Source organism: Oncorhynchus gorbuscha, linkage group LG16, assembly GCF_021184085.1.
Source record: "Oncorhynchus gorbuscha isolate QuinsamMale2020 ecotype Even-year linkage group LG16, OgorEven_v1.0, whole genome shotgun sequence".
Lineage (NCBI taxonomy): Eukaryota > Metazoa > Chordata > Actinopteri > Salmoniformes > Salmonidae > Oncorhynchus > Oncorhynchus gorbuscha.
In genome coordinates this window covers 17,436,208-17,451,902 of record NC_060188.1, presented here as the reverse complement: position 1 = coordinate 17,451,902, position 15,695 = coordinate 17,436,208, and the positions used below count along the sequence as shown (strand labels likewise).

Here is a 15,695-nt window from a genome sequence, read left to right as displayed (position 1 = left end):
CCTCATGCAGCGCAACACATCTCCTTCTCATAGAGTTGATCAGGTTGTTGATTATGGCCTGTGTAATGTTGTCCCACTCATCTTAAATGGCTGTGCCAAGTTGCTGGATATTGGTGGGAACTGAAACATGCTGTCGTGCAAGTTGATCCAGAGCATCCCAAACCTGCTCAATGGGTGACATGTCTGGCGAGTGTGCAGCCCATGGAAGAACTGTGGCATTGTGTTGTGTGACAAAACTTCACATTTTAGTGGCCTATTATTGTCCCCAGCACAATGTGGACCTGTGTAATGATCATGCTATTTAATCAGTTACTTCAAATTTATGCTACAACTGTCAGGTGGATGGATTATCTTGGCAAAGGAGAAATGATCACAAACAGGGATGTAAACCATTTAGTGCACAAAATTTGAGAGAATTAAGCTTTTTGTGTGAATGGAAAATGTATGGAATCTTTTATTTCAGCTCATGAAACATGGGACCAACACTTCACATGTGTGTTTATTTTTTTATTCAGCATTGCTAACAAAATCATTCCAAAGGGTAGGTTTAACAGAGCAAATTAAATGTGACCATACTTTATCACTCATATTCTCCTGAGTGGCGCAGCAGTCTAAGGCACTGCATCTCAGTTCTAGAGGCATCACTACAGACACCCTGGTTTGAATCCAGGCTGTATCACAACCAGGCTGTGATTGGGAGTCCCATAGGGCGGAACACAATTGGCCCAGCGTTGTCTGGGTTTGACTGGTGTAGGCCGTCATTATAATAAGAATTTGTTCTTAACTGACTTGCCTAGTTAAATACAAAACAATATACAGTTGAAGTCGGAAGTTTACATACACTTAGGTTGGAGTCATTAAAACTTGTTTTTCAACCACTCCACAAATTTCTTGTTAATAAACTATAGTTTTGGCAGGTCGGTTAGGACATCTACTTTGTGCATGACACAATACATTTTTCCAACAATTGTTTACAGACAGATTATTTCACGTACAATTCACTGTATCACAATTCCAGTGGGTCAGAAGTTTACATACACTAAGTTGGCTGTGCCTTTAAACAGCTTGGAAAACTCCATAAAATGATGTCATGGCTTCAGAAGCTTCTGATAGGCTAATTGGCATAATTTGAGTCAATTGGAGGTGTACCTGTGGATGTATTTCAAGGCCTACCTTCAAACTCAGTGCCTCTTTGCTTGACATCATGGGGAAATCAAAATAAATCACCTCAGAAAAATATTTTGTAGACCACAAGTCTGGTTCATCCTTGGAAGCCATTTCCAACTGCCTGAAGGGACCATGTTCATCTGTACAAACAGTAGTATACAAGTATAAACACCATGGGACCACGCAGCCGTCATACCGCTCAGGAAGGAGAAGCTTTCTGTCTCCTAGAGATGAACGTTCTTTGGTGTGAAAAGTGCAAATCAATCCCAGAACAACAGAAAAGGACCTTGTGAAGATGCTGGAGGAAGCAGGTACAAAAGAATCTATATCCACAGTAAAACGAATCCTATATCGACATAACCTGAAAGGCTGCTCTTCAAGGAAGAAGCCACTGCTCCAAAACCGCCATTAAAAAAGCCAGACTACGGTTTGCAACTGCACATGGGGACAAAGATCGTACTTTTTGGAGAAATGTCCTCTGGTCTGATGAAACAAAAATAGAACTGTTTGGCTGTAATGACCATCGTTATGTTTGGAGGAAAAAGGAAGAGGCTTGCAAGCCGAAGAACACCATCCCAACTGTGAAGCACAGGGGTGGCAGCCTCATGTTGTGGGCTGCTTTGCTGCAGGAGGGACTGGTGCACTTCACAAAATAGATGGCATTATGAGGATGGAAAATGATGTGGATATATTGAAGCAACGTCTCAAGACATCAGTCAGGAAGTTAAGCTTGGTCACAAATGGGTCTTCCACGTGGACAATGACCCCGATCATAATTCCAAAGTTGTGGCAAAATGGCTTAAGCACAACAAAGTCAAGGTATTGGAGTGGCCATCACAAAGCCCTAATATATAATATAATATATATAATAATATATATCATTTAGCAGACGCTTTTATCCAAAGCGACCTACAGTCATGTGTGCATACATTCTACATATGGGTGGTCCCGGGGATCGAACCCACTACCCTGGCGTTACAAGCGCCATGCTCTACCAACTGAGCTACAGAAGGACCATGACCTCAATCCTATAGAAAATGTGTGGGCAGAACTGAAAAAGTGTGTGTGAGCAAGGAGGCCTACAAATCTGATTCAGTTACACCAGCTCTGTCAGGAGGAATGGGCCAAAATTCACCCAACTTATTGTTGGAAGCTTGTGGAAGGCTACCTGAAACGTTTCACCCAAGTTAAACAATTTAAAGGCAATGATACGAAATACTAATTGATTGTGTGTAAACGTTTGACCCACTGGGAATGTGATGAAAGAAATTATAGCCGAAATAAATAATTCTCTCCACTATTATTCTGATATTTCACGTTCTTAAAATAAAGTAGTGATCCTAACTGACTTAGGAAGTTTACATACACCTTAGCCAAATACATTTAAAATCAGTTTTTCACCATTCCTGACATTTCATCCAAGTAAATATTCCCTGTCTTAAGTCAGATAGGATCACTACTTTATTTTAAGAATGTGAAATGTCACTGTATCTGCTCCATCAGCATTCCAACAGTGGGAGCAGTGAGGGCAGCACAATTAGTGACAGTCTCATTAGGCACTTCTGTGGTTCTCCTTTGCACAGTTTCAGAAGCTTTCATGCCCCATGGCGGGCTATTCAAGGGCCGGTCACTGAGAGGACCCACTCTCACCAGAGGGCAGAGAGTTGTGTGACTGTCAACTCCTATTATTGGTCTCAAATATTAGGTCAGCTTTCTCAGAATCCCTGTGAAGGAAATACATCTCAATCCTGGAGTAAAAATAAATAGCAATGATTATTTTGTAAGGTATTGTAACATGAAATGTAATTGTTACTCTTTCATCTTGATGTAGTGTAGTATGATCCAAATCTGCCTGACATAATCTTGATTACATCTGTGTTACCACTCCCTGTTACTAAATAAAACTCCATTGCTTCAGAAAGAGAGGGTAATAGCTATAGAATTTGCTGTCATCATCAAAGCCTTGGCTTTTCCTGCCATCTTATTTCCAGCTACTGTGTGTAGCTAGATCCTCAACTCTGATGTGAAGCCACTATTAGATTACAGTTTTTAGCTTGTTCTATTTGGTCTGAAATAGGATAGGGAGCTGTAGTCAGTTACTGGTTGACAGAGGCATGGCAGGATGTCATACTAATACTGGTCGGTGCAGCAGACCCATGAGAACTAGAGCAGTCTGACTTCTTGTTTTGCTATGATTTGTGTTGTCACGTGTTGCCGCTCTGACCACGAGGGAAAAACACAGTCGTTTGGCTGTGGTGTTTTTGTCTTTTGTTTATTAAGAGATGGTGCGTCATTGCACACTGATGGACATTGGATAGATCAATATTAAAAATAGAGCAAGTACAAACTAGATGAGAATTAGTCATCAAGGCCATCATGATAGACCTGATAACATGTTCTGTGCTTATTGTTTGGTTCACTAACATCCTATTTATTTTTCTTCTCTCCCCCCTCTCAGTGCTGTTGTATTTCATAGGGACAACCTCGAGGAACCCCAACAGCCTATGTCATTTTCTGTTTGTGTCTGGATTGAGCTGAGTCATGAAAATGTACAGTTTTATCAAAATGTCACAAGATAGAAATGTAGAACCTATCACTATAAGAATCACCTTTATAGTTACCACTTTTACCAACTCCACGGAAAATCAAGGAAACATGTTTTGACCAAAACTTCAAACAATCTTTATCTATTGTTTTGACCAGGGAGATCCTGCTTTTGAATACTTAGAAGCGCCTGTCAGAATGAGCTTATAGACAAAGTGTGTGTGTGGGGGGCTTTAAGAATAAACTCAAGGGTTAAACAGTAGTAAAATAGAGCGTCTGAAGACACGCCTTTCGGTAATGAGGCTCTATTCCAGAGATCACACCACTCCAAACCCCGCCCTACGCTTCTTGGGCTCCTCCCATTCCAACCCACCACTGGAGCACATTGAAATTGCTCTGATATTGCCAAACATGATTACACTGTCAGGGCATCTTTGTCTAACCTCTCGTCCCAAGCGCATCTGAATCCAGAACATAAGAGCAGAGGAACTGAACATCTTGGAAGCATTGACTTTAAAATAAAACAATCGTTTTAACATTGTTATAGCTGTATCATAATACCTTATTGACAGTCAGAGTAAAGTGTAAATCATTTAAAACATTTGGCTGCAGACTATGGGGCGGCTGCTGTGCGTGCTGTTGGTGTTCCTGGCTTGCTGTGTTGTCCAAACAAGTAAGTATCTTTATTCTAACAGGTCTACTCTAGTGTATCATTAATTTAGGAATAATTCCCAATTCATTTGGTTTATTTGTTATTTGTTCCACTAATACATAGTGGCAAAGTAAGTATATTTTTAAACACAGCCTACCTTCTTGTTAAATATTATGTCTATCGTAAATTATCAAGTTATCAAACGATTTTAAATGTTTAAATAGCCCACTCTTGGACATCGCCTGACGCATCACGACGGGGGAGGGGGCTTGTTATTTGTAGAATGTAGGTCAAATTTGTGATGCATCTTGAAGAAGCTGCGATACTGTGCAACACAAATAGTTTCTTATTATTATCAGAACACAATGCGTAGGCGAGTATTTATTTTGTCATTGCACTCGCATTTACCTTTAGATACATGTACATTATCTATTTTTACCGGAATTTTTCTGAATGAACTACGTTAATAGCCCCTGATTTGTTGTTGGCCATGAGATTCCGTGGCCAATCAGATTTAAGAATGTGCAACAAGACGTTTCCGAAAGCTTGCTGTGGAATTGGAGCCGGGCGAGGCTAAAGGATGTTTGTGCATGCTGAGAACAGCGGCAGTTTACAGTTTTGCACTATTGTGCAATACTTTTTTGTGCAAGACATTTAGGCTATTGTTATTTTAAAGCTTTAATCCTACATCCATTTCAGGATTTATAAATTAATTGGATACTACGGGATTTTGCCAATGAGGCCATTATGGTGGCCAGTATGAAGGACGTTTGAGGTAGTTTAGCGAGCCAATGCTAACTAGCATTAGCGCAATGACTGGGTATCTACCTAATTATATATACACCTATTGAATATAATTTGATTTAATAAGAACATATTCTTATTTACAATGACTGCCTACCCTGGCCAAACCCAGACGTTGCAGGGCCAATTATGGGGCTCCCAATCATGGCCAGCTGTGATGCAGCCTGGATTCGAATCAGGGACTGTAGTGATGCCTCTAGTACTGAGATGCAGTGCCTTAGACCACTGTGCCACTTATACATACCTAATGAGCTTAGTCCAGCTGTTGAACCCCATCAGAACCCAAAATATAAGCCCTCCAATGTTTGTAAACAATTTAGGCTAAATAAAAAAATAAAAACCTGCATAGTCTTAACGTGGTTCAAACTATAATGTTGATATCCTGGATGGTCAGTCCTTGCATCCATAGTCTGGCTCTGTCTTTGAATTTGAGAGATTACTTTTCTTCAGGCCCATCCCTCAGCTTTTTACCAAAACAGGGGTGGGGTTTTGCTCTATTGTTTCAACTGCTCATTCTAGCTTTAATGTGCAAAAATCTCCCAAATTCAGGTACAGCAGATTAGCAAGGCTACATAGCAAGGCTGCCATAGACTATATGTGTTCTCAATAGACTATATGTGTTCTAATCAACTGATGTAATAACCAGTCACATTGCAATCTAGATTCTCTGTTGTTTACTCATGTTTTTGACCCTTTCATGATGTATTGATGGCCCTATGGCATCATTGTGGTGGGCCGCCTTGAGAATTAAAGTAATCCCTCTTGCCCACCTCCACAAAGCAGGACTTTTATGTATTTCTCCTGAGGCAACATTCCAACGTATTGGTTCAACACCATCTGCCCTGTATGCAATAACTTCCAGTGTTAGTGATGGGGCCAGTATGGAAATGTTTGGGAAAAAGTGCCAGGAACATGTTGGAACTGGCTCTCACACTCCTATCCATTGACACAACAGAGTTGTGTTGTTGTGAGAGCATCAGCAGTCTGAGAGCATCAGCAGTCTGAGAGCATCAGCAGTCTGAAACAGTTTGTGCTCATTCTCACATTGTCCATTGTGTTTTCAGGAGGAGCGGACAGCCCTCATATTTCGCAATCCGTAACGTGCAGATATATTGAGAATGTGACAACGAATGGGAGACTCACACTGGGAACTTGATTCAAACTCTTTGCAAATAATCATAAAGAATACCATTTTTGCCTTGACATTTTCTGAGGAACTAAATGGAGAGTGCTGAGCGATAAATAAAAGTAGTTGCAGAATGACATGCCCCATCTCAAAAAATATCTGTTCCACCACCTATTTATAAAGTGCTACTGATTAACTGTAAGCCTGTGCAAATCACTTTATCATGCTATCTGTGAACCATGTCCATGCCTTCTAAGTGTCATATGAAGAGATTTTTGACTTTATTAGCCAGCTTCAACAGCTCATCAAACAGTGGGCAGAGCTGTTTCCTCTCCTCCAGCTTGTCCTGATAGAGAACGGAAGATCAATTAAACACACCACACATCAGAGGACAGACAAACAAGTATTCCACGTTACATTTCTCCCCAAGGTTAATCAGTAAACCTTGTCAGTCCGAGCCTTTGATGGACTGAACTTTAAGCCTAACCAAATGTTATTGAAGGCAGGGCATTCGCCTGCATCTGACCATCACTTCTCTCTGGGAATGAGGACAGGTGGATATGATAAAGAGAGAGAGAGAGACTTTGATAGCTTTTGATTAGAGATTTCAGGTATTAAGTCAATATACTCACCTGGCCCTAGAGGGTCATATTGTGTGAGTTACTAGAACCCAAACTGTTTTCCAAAGGATGGCAGTGGGAAATGTGATCACATCTGGGTATTCTTTTATGTTCTCTCTCAGTTGTGTGGATATTCATTCACTTGTTGGTTTGCTCTTATTTTGTGGCTAGTCTTGTTCACTCACGAGGGAACTCTATAGATAAGACAACCAGGTAAGATAAGATTAAAGTCACTCATGATAAAAACTTTAAATAAAGGGACTGCACATGGAAGAGGATCCCACCAATACAGCTGCTCATAGTACACTCTGGGTCCAGAACTGGAATGGCAGTAACCTGTTCAGCTGTGGAGACATTGTGAATGAGGACATTAACTTCTCATGTTCATGCTGTTTGTTCACAAAGACATATCTGTACTAGATGGCCCCATTTAATTTCCATCCACTTTCCCAGATCTGCTGTTGACATCTGTTGAATAGAACAGAACAAAAAGCACAGTTTATGACCAAAATATCTCAGTAAAGAAAATGTAAGCCAAACTATGGGCCTTCTTCCAATGAGCATAAATTGTTAAATCTTTCCAAATTCCCTTATTTACTTCCTTGAAATAACACGGTAGTGCAATTCAGTAGGTATTATTGTTCCTGAAACTGAAACCGTTGGTGAGAAACTAAAGGTTCACCTCACACTGGAACTGTCCTGTTTTGAAAATCCATCCTCAGTGGTCAGTAAAAAGAGTACCTAGCCCACTATTGTCTCTTCTGTTACTATCATGCAAACATTCCGCTTGATCCAATCAGCTACCAGTGATGTGATTCAAGCTCCTCCCTCTGGTCAAGCTTCTCCCCCTGGCTCCTATCAGAAACAGGTGTCCATCCAGTGTTTTGAGGCCTAAGTGCAGGATAAGGAATTCCCAGTGGCATCTGGACACTGCTGTGAGTCATCTCTGTGGCCAGGGGCACTGATGTACAGTACAGTGTCTTAATTGGTTCTTCCAGTTCACTAACTAGGGTGATTTAGATAGGGGGTTGGGTGGAGAGCTGTAGGAGGTCTAGAAGGTCTTTGTTTGATGGATGAAGAGCATTCAGAACTGCATGGAGGATAATGAAGATGTTAAGGAGAACATAACATCAGCCAGTAATTTATGTCTACAATCTCTTGTCATTTGTCTACAGTCATCACCAACCAATTACTGACAAAAATCTACATTCTCCACTACCAATGGCAGGTGTAAACGTTAGTGTGTGAGTGTGTGTGCATGTGTCAGTGTGTTTGAGTTGTAGATTCTCCACATTCCTCCTCTATAGGCAGGTTGGAATTTGCATGTGTATGTGTCTGTAAATGTATATGTGTGTATGTTGAGGGATAGGGTCATAATGGGCCTCTCCCACCCATCCCCCTGCCTCTTTGTTGATGTGTTACCAGCATCCCTGCCATAGCCCACCCCCACTCACTGTCACATATGACTGCAAGCTGGGAAATGAGACCCACCAGAATCAACCTGCTCTGGCACTTTTGTTTTAACTCTACACATTCTGATTTATGATCTGCTCAAGTATTTGCCTCAGATAACATCCACAGTTACAGAAAACAGACACTTTTTTCCTTTTCCTGTAGTTTATTATGTCAGGATACAGGTGTTGAAATAATGTGTTGTGTTTTTGACTGACCTGACAGTATGTAGATGATAAAGCAGAGAAATACCACTGGTTGTCCTATCCTGCTTGCCACGCAACCCCTCTCGGGAAAGCGTCTGATTTGTGTACTTTGCCAGGAGTACAAGTACCAGATCAGTGTGCAAGCACTGACCTTTATTTAACCAGGCAAGTCAGTTAAGAACAAATTCTTATTTTCAATGACTGCCTGGGAACAGTGGGTTAACTGCCTGTTCAGGGGCAGAACGACAGATTTGTACCTTGTCAGCTCGGGGGTTTGAACTCACAACGTTCCGGTTACTAGTCCAACGCTCTAACCACCAGGCTACGCTGCCGCCCCAGTGTCCTCTCGGGAAAGAGTCTGGTTTGTGTGCTTCCCAGAAATAAATAGAGCAGCAATTGGTTTCATTCATGAGAGATTTATTGTCCCATTATACAATGGATCCGGGGTTGTAAATGTTGGTCAGTTAAATGCTCCTTTGAGCTTTAAGCACATTTAGATTTTGAGATTTTGCTGTTCACCAGAATGAATAGTCATGGACTGACCGTGTGGGTACGTGTGTTTTTCCCTTATAGACGCAGAGACAATATGCGGGACCAGGCAGTTCCTGTGTGGGAACGGGAAGTGTATTACGCTGAGATGGGTGTGTGATGACACAGATGATTGTGGAGATGGAACTGACGAGCTCCCCGGAACCTGCTGTGAGTAACACATACTGCTGTAGCTAATAGGAATACAATAGAGGATTGAACCACACTTCTAGTTCAACATATTTTTCAGTTTCAGTAACTGATGGTTGTTCTCTCTTTTCGGTTGCACCTGTAGTGGCCAGAACATGCGGAACCACAGAGTTCAGCTGTGGTGGACATCTGAACCAGTGTGTTCCCAGTACATGGCTCTGTGATGGCAAAGCAGACTGTGAGAATGGAGCTGATGAGGAGAGCTGTGGTGAGTGGTCCTGTCTTCTCCACTCTCTATTGTACCTTTCTCCCCAACTTACCTCCCAACATTTCCCCTTCTCTCATCTACTCTCTCTTTTCCCTCTCAGTCCCATTCTTTCCCAACTGATATAAGCCTGACAAAAGAGGCTCCCCTCTAACACACTCATCTCTGTTCCTCCCACAGCGCCCAAGCACTGCACAGATAACAAATTCCGCTGCAGTAACAGCCAGTGTGTGTCGGCCTCTTTTGTGTGTGATGAGGAGTTGGACTGTGATGATGGGAGCGACGAGGCTTCCTGCCCAACCACCACCTGTAGCTCCACCTCCTTCCAGTGCAACAACTCTGTGTGTGTGCCGCGCCTGTGGGCCTGCGACGGAGACGCTGACTGCTCGGATGGCTCTGACGAGTGGCCCCAGAACTGTGGGACGCGAGACCCTGGGGGTGCCCCCAAGCCCTGCTCCCTTCGGGAGTTCCAATGTGGCAGCGGGGAGTGTATCCACAGCAGCTGGAAATGTGATGGAGGATTCGACTGCCTGGATCGCTCTGACGAGACCAACTGTAGTGAGTACATTCCCTCTCTCTTATTGCTTCTGTTAGCTATATTCGCTTTAATATTTTCCGTCTTTAATATGTAAATTGCATATGAATTTTTGACTGACCTCTCAATCTCTCCTTCTATCCATAGGTCGCCTCACCTGCCGCCCCGATGAGTTCCAATGCGGTGATGGCACCTGTATCCACGGCGGTCGCCAATGTAACCGCCAGTACGACTGCAGAGACTTGAGTGATGAAATGGGCTGTGTCAATGGTAGGCTCTTGCCCCACATAAAGCTACTACCCCTGCTTTTACTACTGTGACCTACTGGAATGGTAATAATTCCTTTGTGTTATAGTCACACTCTCCTCTCCTCCACAGTGAGCCATTGCAAGGGTCCCACCAGGTTTAAGTGCCGTAGTGGGGAGTGCATCAGTATGGAGAAGGTGTGTGACAAGCAGCGTGACTGTAGGGACTGGTCAGATGAGCCTCTCAGGGAGTGTGGTGAGTATGAAGATGGAACATGTACTTAGGGGGAATATTGTTTTGCCTATGGTTAGCTTCTCACGTAAAATGAGTTGGATGGAAACCATGGGAATGCTATCTAGCTGTGGTTGCTGAAAGAAAGAAGGAGTTGTGGACTGGTGTGTTGAACTGTCACTTTTCTCTCCTCTAACCCTCCCTGCAGATTCCAACGAGTGCCTGTACAACAATGGCGGCTGCTCACACATCTGCAATGACCTGAAGATCGGCTATGAGTGCCAATGCCCCACCGGCTACTACCTGACGGACAAGAAACACTGTGAAGGTAAAACTCCATAACTCTATAGCTGCATGTGTGTCCACAGAGCCCAACAAGTTGGCTCAATCAGCAGCCATATTGGATCTGATGTCCTTGCCAATGTGGACTTCAGACTGTACATCCTTTTGGCCTAGTGCCAGGCGATTTGCCCAGTGATACCTTTGCCTTAGTTCAACCCTGTATGGCAGTGTAAGCTGGTGCTATTGGGGTGAGAAGGTCTCTGTCCTGACTGGATCACTTCCTTGTGGGGCCATGATGACTCAGTGCTGTTACTGTCATACACCCTTTGTCTGACACTACGCCACCATTTACCTTCTCCAACACTGTGCCAGTTACATAGACGTCATATCTGTCCTGTACCTCTTCCCACAGATATCGATGAGTGTGCCAACCCAGATATCTGTAGCCAGATCTGTGTCAATCATATGGGCAGCTACAAGTGTGAGTGTGAGGAGGGCTACCAGGTTGACCCAGCCACTAAAGCCTGCAAGGCCATCGGTAAGTATTGGACCTAAGAAAGTGTTATGTGAATTTTGTTATCAATGTTCATAAACTTCAATTAATCTACTCAGTCTGCAACCCAGAGTTTGTAAGATTCTGGTTGATTGAAGCAGACAAGAGTCCCAGCTTACAAAAATCAAAGTGTTTATTCACGAGAACGTTCTGAAGTCCATTATACAAAGACATCCATTTTATAGCTGCGCACATACTTCCACACAAACAGTAGGTATCCTACACACATACATACACACAAACAGTAGGTGAGTTTTATCCTTCTCCATAGTTCTCACCCCTGTGTATCACTACCCAGCCGACAGTTCCATTCCCCCGAGATTAGGGAAACCTTGAGAAGTACTCCCTATGCTATCATATCGCTCAAATTACCTGGTAAAATAACAGATAAAAACATAAAAAATAAATAAATAAAAATACATTTCCCAGAGGCCTTGCCAGGTCGGTCCAAACACAGTTGAATTGTTCTTGTTTTTTGTCTTCGGCACACACATAGAGGTTCAAACCCTAAACTACGCCTTGCTCAGACAGTCTGTGTTTTCCCACTATACAGATACATTGTTTAATCTAATTCTGACTAAAACTACACACATCATCAGATTATAATTTTATGATTCTAATCCATTTCATACTATTATAAGGTTTCAGAGTGGAATTATTTAATCATTATCTTTCACCATATACCTTATTTTATCAGAAAGACTGAATGCTTACTTTGTTCATGTTTTGATCAAGTTTATTTTTATATTTTCATGGGTCATGCATTGCAGTTATTGGAACGATACTCTCTCGTCTGATCACACAGGCACTGTAGCCTATCTGTTCTTCACCAATCGCCATGAGGTGAGGAAGATGACACTGGACAAGAGTGAGTACACGCGTGTCATCCCCCACCTGAAGAATGCAGTGGCTCTGGACATGGACATGGTTGCCAAGGAGATTTACTGGTCTGACCTCTCCCAGAAGAAGATCTACAGGTGAGCAAAGCTTCCATGTTACCTTTATCCATAGAGCCCTGTTGTATTCCTATTGCTCCCAGTGATATCTTGATGAGGATGATGATTAGAATTACGTTGATGGTATAATAAATATATTTTCTCTCTATTTTCCACCCTTCTCCTACAATCCAGCACCTCAATGGACTTGGCTGCAGACACAGCGCAACACAAAGTTGTGATTGACAGCGACATCGAAGCTCCGGAGGGCATCGCCTTTGACTGGGTCCACGGCAACATCTACTGGACCGACAGTATCCGCAGCAGCATCTCCGTGTCAACCGCCAACGGGAGCCGTCGCAAGACTCTCTTCCGGAATGACCTGGCCAAGCCCCGCGCTATTGTGGTCGACCCCCACAGCAAGTAGGTCCCACACTGGCTTCAGGAATTAGCATAATGACTGAAACATTGAGCCTACACGGGATATCTGTTGAATGATGACATGCTTCAATAAATGTGTTCTGCTGCCCTCATAGCTTCATGTACTGGACTGACTGGGGAACTCCAGCCAAGATTGAGAAGGGAGGTCTGAACGGAGGAGACCGTGCTGCTCTGGTCACAGACGACATTGTGTGGCCCAATGGAATCACCCTTGGTGAGCACTTTCATAACTTACCTTTGTGTGTGAGGGTGCGCATGCATAATTGTGTGTGTGTTTCTACATGGTCACTCTGGTCTGACTAGTTTCTCTTGTCCTATCCCCTGGTCAGACCTGCTGAACCAGCGGCTGTACTGGGTGGACTCCAAGCTGCACACCCTCTCCAGTATCAACGTACAGGGTGGCGGCCGAAGGACACTCATTATAGATGAACACAGGCTAGCCCATCCCCTGGGCATCACTGTGTTTGAGGTGAGTGCCAAAATTACAACTTTAACTTTTAAATGAAAATAAGTCTGAAAATAACCATATATATTTCAAATGTTTATGCAGAGATTAGAAATGTTTAAATTGAGTACTGTGTATTCTGTGTGTAGGAAAGAGTGTTTTGGACAGATGTCAGCAACAATGCCATTCTGAGTGCCAACCGTGTGACAGGCAGGGACATCAAGCCTGTGGCAGAGCACCTGGTATCCCCAGAGGACATTGTGTTGTACCACAACCTCAAACAGCCAACTGGTATGTATATCAGGTCTCTCCGATTTTTAATATTCCCATAGTTAGTTAGGTCAGTAATTTGTTTATGCAAGAGTAGCCTTGGAGTTAGGCACCAATGGGTTTTGGCGTGACGGTTGCACCTCAGGGATGCATTTTATTCTAAGTGCTATTTTTGTGTCTGGAGCCTCAGACTATTACAATTAAGTTGCAATGCTGCAGTAGCATAGCAATAGCAATGTGCTTTCTATTGAGACAAACCAGTCCTCAGACTTAATCCCCTCCTCCCCTCTGCCCCACTCCAGGCAGGGACTGGTGCAAGGTGGCCAACGGAGGCTGTGAGTTCATGTGTCTGGCAGCCCCCCAGGTGGGCCTACATTCCCCCAAGTACACCTGTGCATGCCCTGACAACATGCTGCTGGCCAAAGACATGAGGAAATGTGTACCAGGTATATATCTAGCTAGCACCCTCAGCCTCTCTATGTAGCATAACACAGGGGAAATATATGATCCCTTGCTTCCTGTATAATATCTAACCTAAGTGTTATCTGTATATTGACCAGCTGCACCAACACCTGCAGCTCCAGTCAAGCCCATTGTTCCCGCCTCCAACCCCCCACCGGCACCCGTCCGCACCTCCACTGCACCTCCAGCCCGCACCACCACTAAGGCCCCCATCATCACTACAACAGTTACGCCTGCGCCTCCCCGCACTACCAAGCCTGTGCCACGCAACCCCCAGCCTGCCCAGCCAGATAGACCCAGGATCCCCCAGGCTCAGACTACCACAGTGCCTCAAGTCACCACTCAGGGTAAGCATGACTTAAATGTGTGCTCTCATTAAATGCAGGAGTTATCAGCAATGAATATTTTTAAAGGTGAGACTTTCCTGGAACATCACACTTTGACATGGTGTATCATTGGACTAAATCTGTCTTGTTTTGCCCTTCAGACATCCGCCATGAATTTGCTGCTATACCCACAGTCCCTTCAAACCCTGCAGCTTTATACATCGGGCTGCCTATAGGTAAGATGCTTTAACATCACTGACTGTTAGCATGATTATTACACGCCAAGGATTTAAAAAACCCACTTTAGCATCAACAAATCCCCTCTGACCTGTATGTCTCTCTCTGTCTCTCAGCCATTGTGTGTCTGGTGGCCTTTGGTGCCATGCTGCTGTGGAGGAACTACAGGCTGAAGAACACCAACACCATTCACTTTGAAAACCCAGTCTACCAGAAGACCACTGAAGACCAGGTGCACATATGCAGGAGCCACAGTCCAGACGGCTACTCCTACCCACCGGTAAGAGGCCAATCTGTCATACACACTCAATCTCAATGTCACTTGGAGTATGCTAGTGTTTTTGTATTAGCATATGTAGCCTATTGTATGTTGTACAGTAGCTGTAGGTCAGTGACCTAATGTATTCCTCTTTGTTTCCTTCCCCTCAGAGACAGATTGTGAGTCTTGATGATGAGGCTTGACCGTAGTGCTGCCGTTCCCTGCCAACACAAACGCTTTAAGAGGAGAGAGCAGAGGAGTAAGAGAAACATTTTATATAAGCTACCTGGACAATCTTATTTATTTATTTGAACCTCAAAGACATAAGAAGGCAGAGAAAGTGTCATACCGCTGACCAAACCACTGTGTGCTCAAAGACAAATGGAAGCTCTGGAAAGAAAAGCAGGAAAAGGAGGAAGATTTCTCATTCATGTGTCTTTCTTGCCCATTTGTGCACAATCCAGAGCCATAAGAGACCATCAACTCATCTCCACCAAGCTTGAGTTTTTTTGGCTCATTCTACACCATAGTATTTTTCTCAGAGACTATTTGTCTGAACTGTGAAATGTCCTACAAATAGAAGACTGTTCAGAAGTTGAACCCCATTATGAAAGAACAGTAATGTAATTGTAATATTTGAGTGTTTTGTGTTTGTGAAGAAGTGCCCTTGATATATGAGGTGACTGCAACTTTATTTAACAGCACTTAGAATTGAGAAAAATCTCTCTTTCTTGTTACGTACAGTAGGGAGAACAAGTATTTGATACACTGCCGATTTTACTTACAAAGCATGTAGAGGTCTGTAATTTTTTATCATAGGTACACTTCAACTGTGAGAGACGGAATCTAAAACAAAAATCCAGAAAATCACATTGTTTGATTTTTTAAAGTAATTAATTTGCATTTTATTGCATGACAGAAGTATTTGATCACCTACCAACCAGTAAGAATTCCGGCTC

At 43.2% G+C, this 15,695-nt stretch overlaps 1 protein-coding gene across 2 annotated transcripts; it reads left to right on the top strand.

The window, feature by feature from the left end:
• The first annotated feature begins 4,128 nt into the window (after nucleotides 1–4,128).
• LOC123998650 (low-density lipoprotein receptor-like) lies at nucleotides 4,129–15,594 on the top strand. Of its 2 annotated transcripts, none has more exons than XM_046303717.1 (18): nucleotides 4,129–4,384; nucleotides 9,145–9,270; nucleotides 9,395–9,517; nucleotides 9,695–10,072; nucleotides 10,197–10,319; nucleotides 10,428–10,550; nucleotides 10,735–10,854; nucleotides 11,221–11,346; nucleotides 12,167–12,338; nucleotides 12,492–12,719; nucleotides 12,833–12,951; nucleotides 13,067–13,206; nucleotides 13,332–13,473; nucleotides 13,755–13,898; nucleotides 14,031–14,261; nucleotides 14,402–14,476; nucleotides 14,594–14,757; nucleotides 14,907–15,594. In XM_046303717.1, exons 1-18 carry the CDS (start codon nucleotides 4,327–4,329, stop codon nucleotides 14,937–14,939), a joined length of 2,625 nt encoding a protein of 874 aa, XP_046159673.1. In that variant the 5' UTR covers nucleotides 4,129–4,326; the 3' UTR covers nucleotides 14,940–15,594. The 2 variants fall into 2 exon arrangements, with proteins under 2 accessions (XP_046159673.1, XP_046159672.1); XM_046303716.1 differs by having other exon boundaries at nucleotides 14,013–14,261.
• The last annotated feature ends 101 nt before the right edge of the window (nucleotides 15,595–15,695 follow it).

Excerpts from the sequence above, each read along its gene's own strand:
- LOC123998650 (XM_046303716.1), top strand. The coding sequence starts at position 4,327 with ATGGGGCGGCTGCTGTGCGTGCTGTTGGTGTTCCTGGCTTGCTGTGTT. Across the intron at positions 4,385-9,144 it reads TTGCTGTGTTGTCCAAACAA|ACGCAGAGACAATATGCGGG; the intron begins GTAAGTATCTTT and ends TTTCCCTTATAG. Across the intron at positions 13,899-14,012 it reads CATGAGGAAATGTGTACCAG|CTGCACCAACACCTGCAGCT; the intron begins GTATATATCTAG and ends TATATTGACCAG.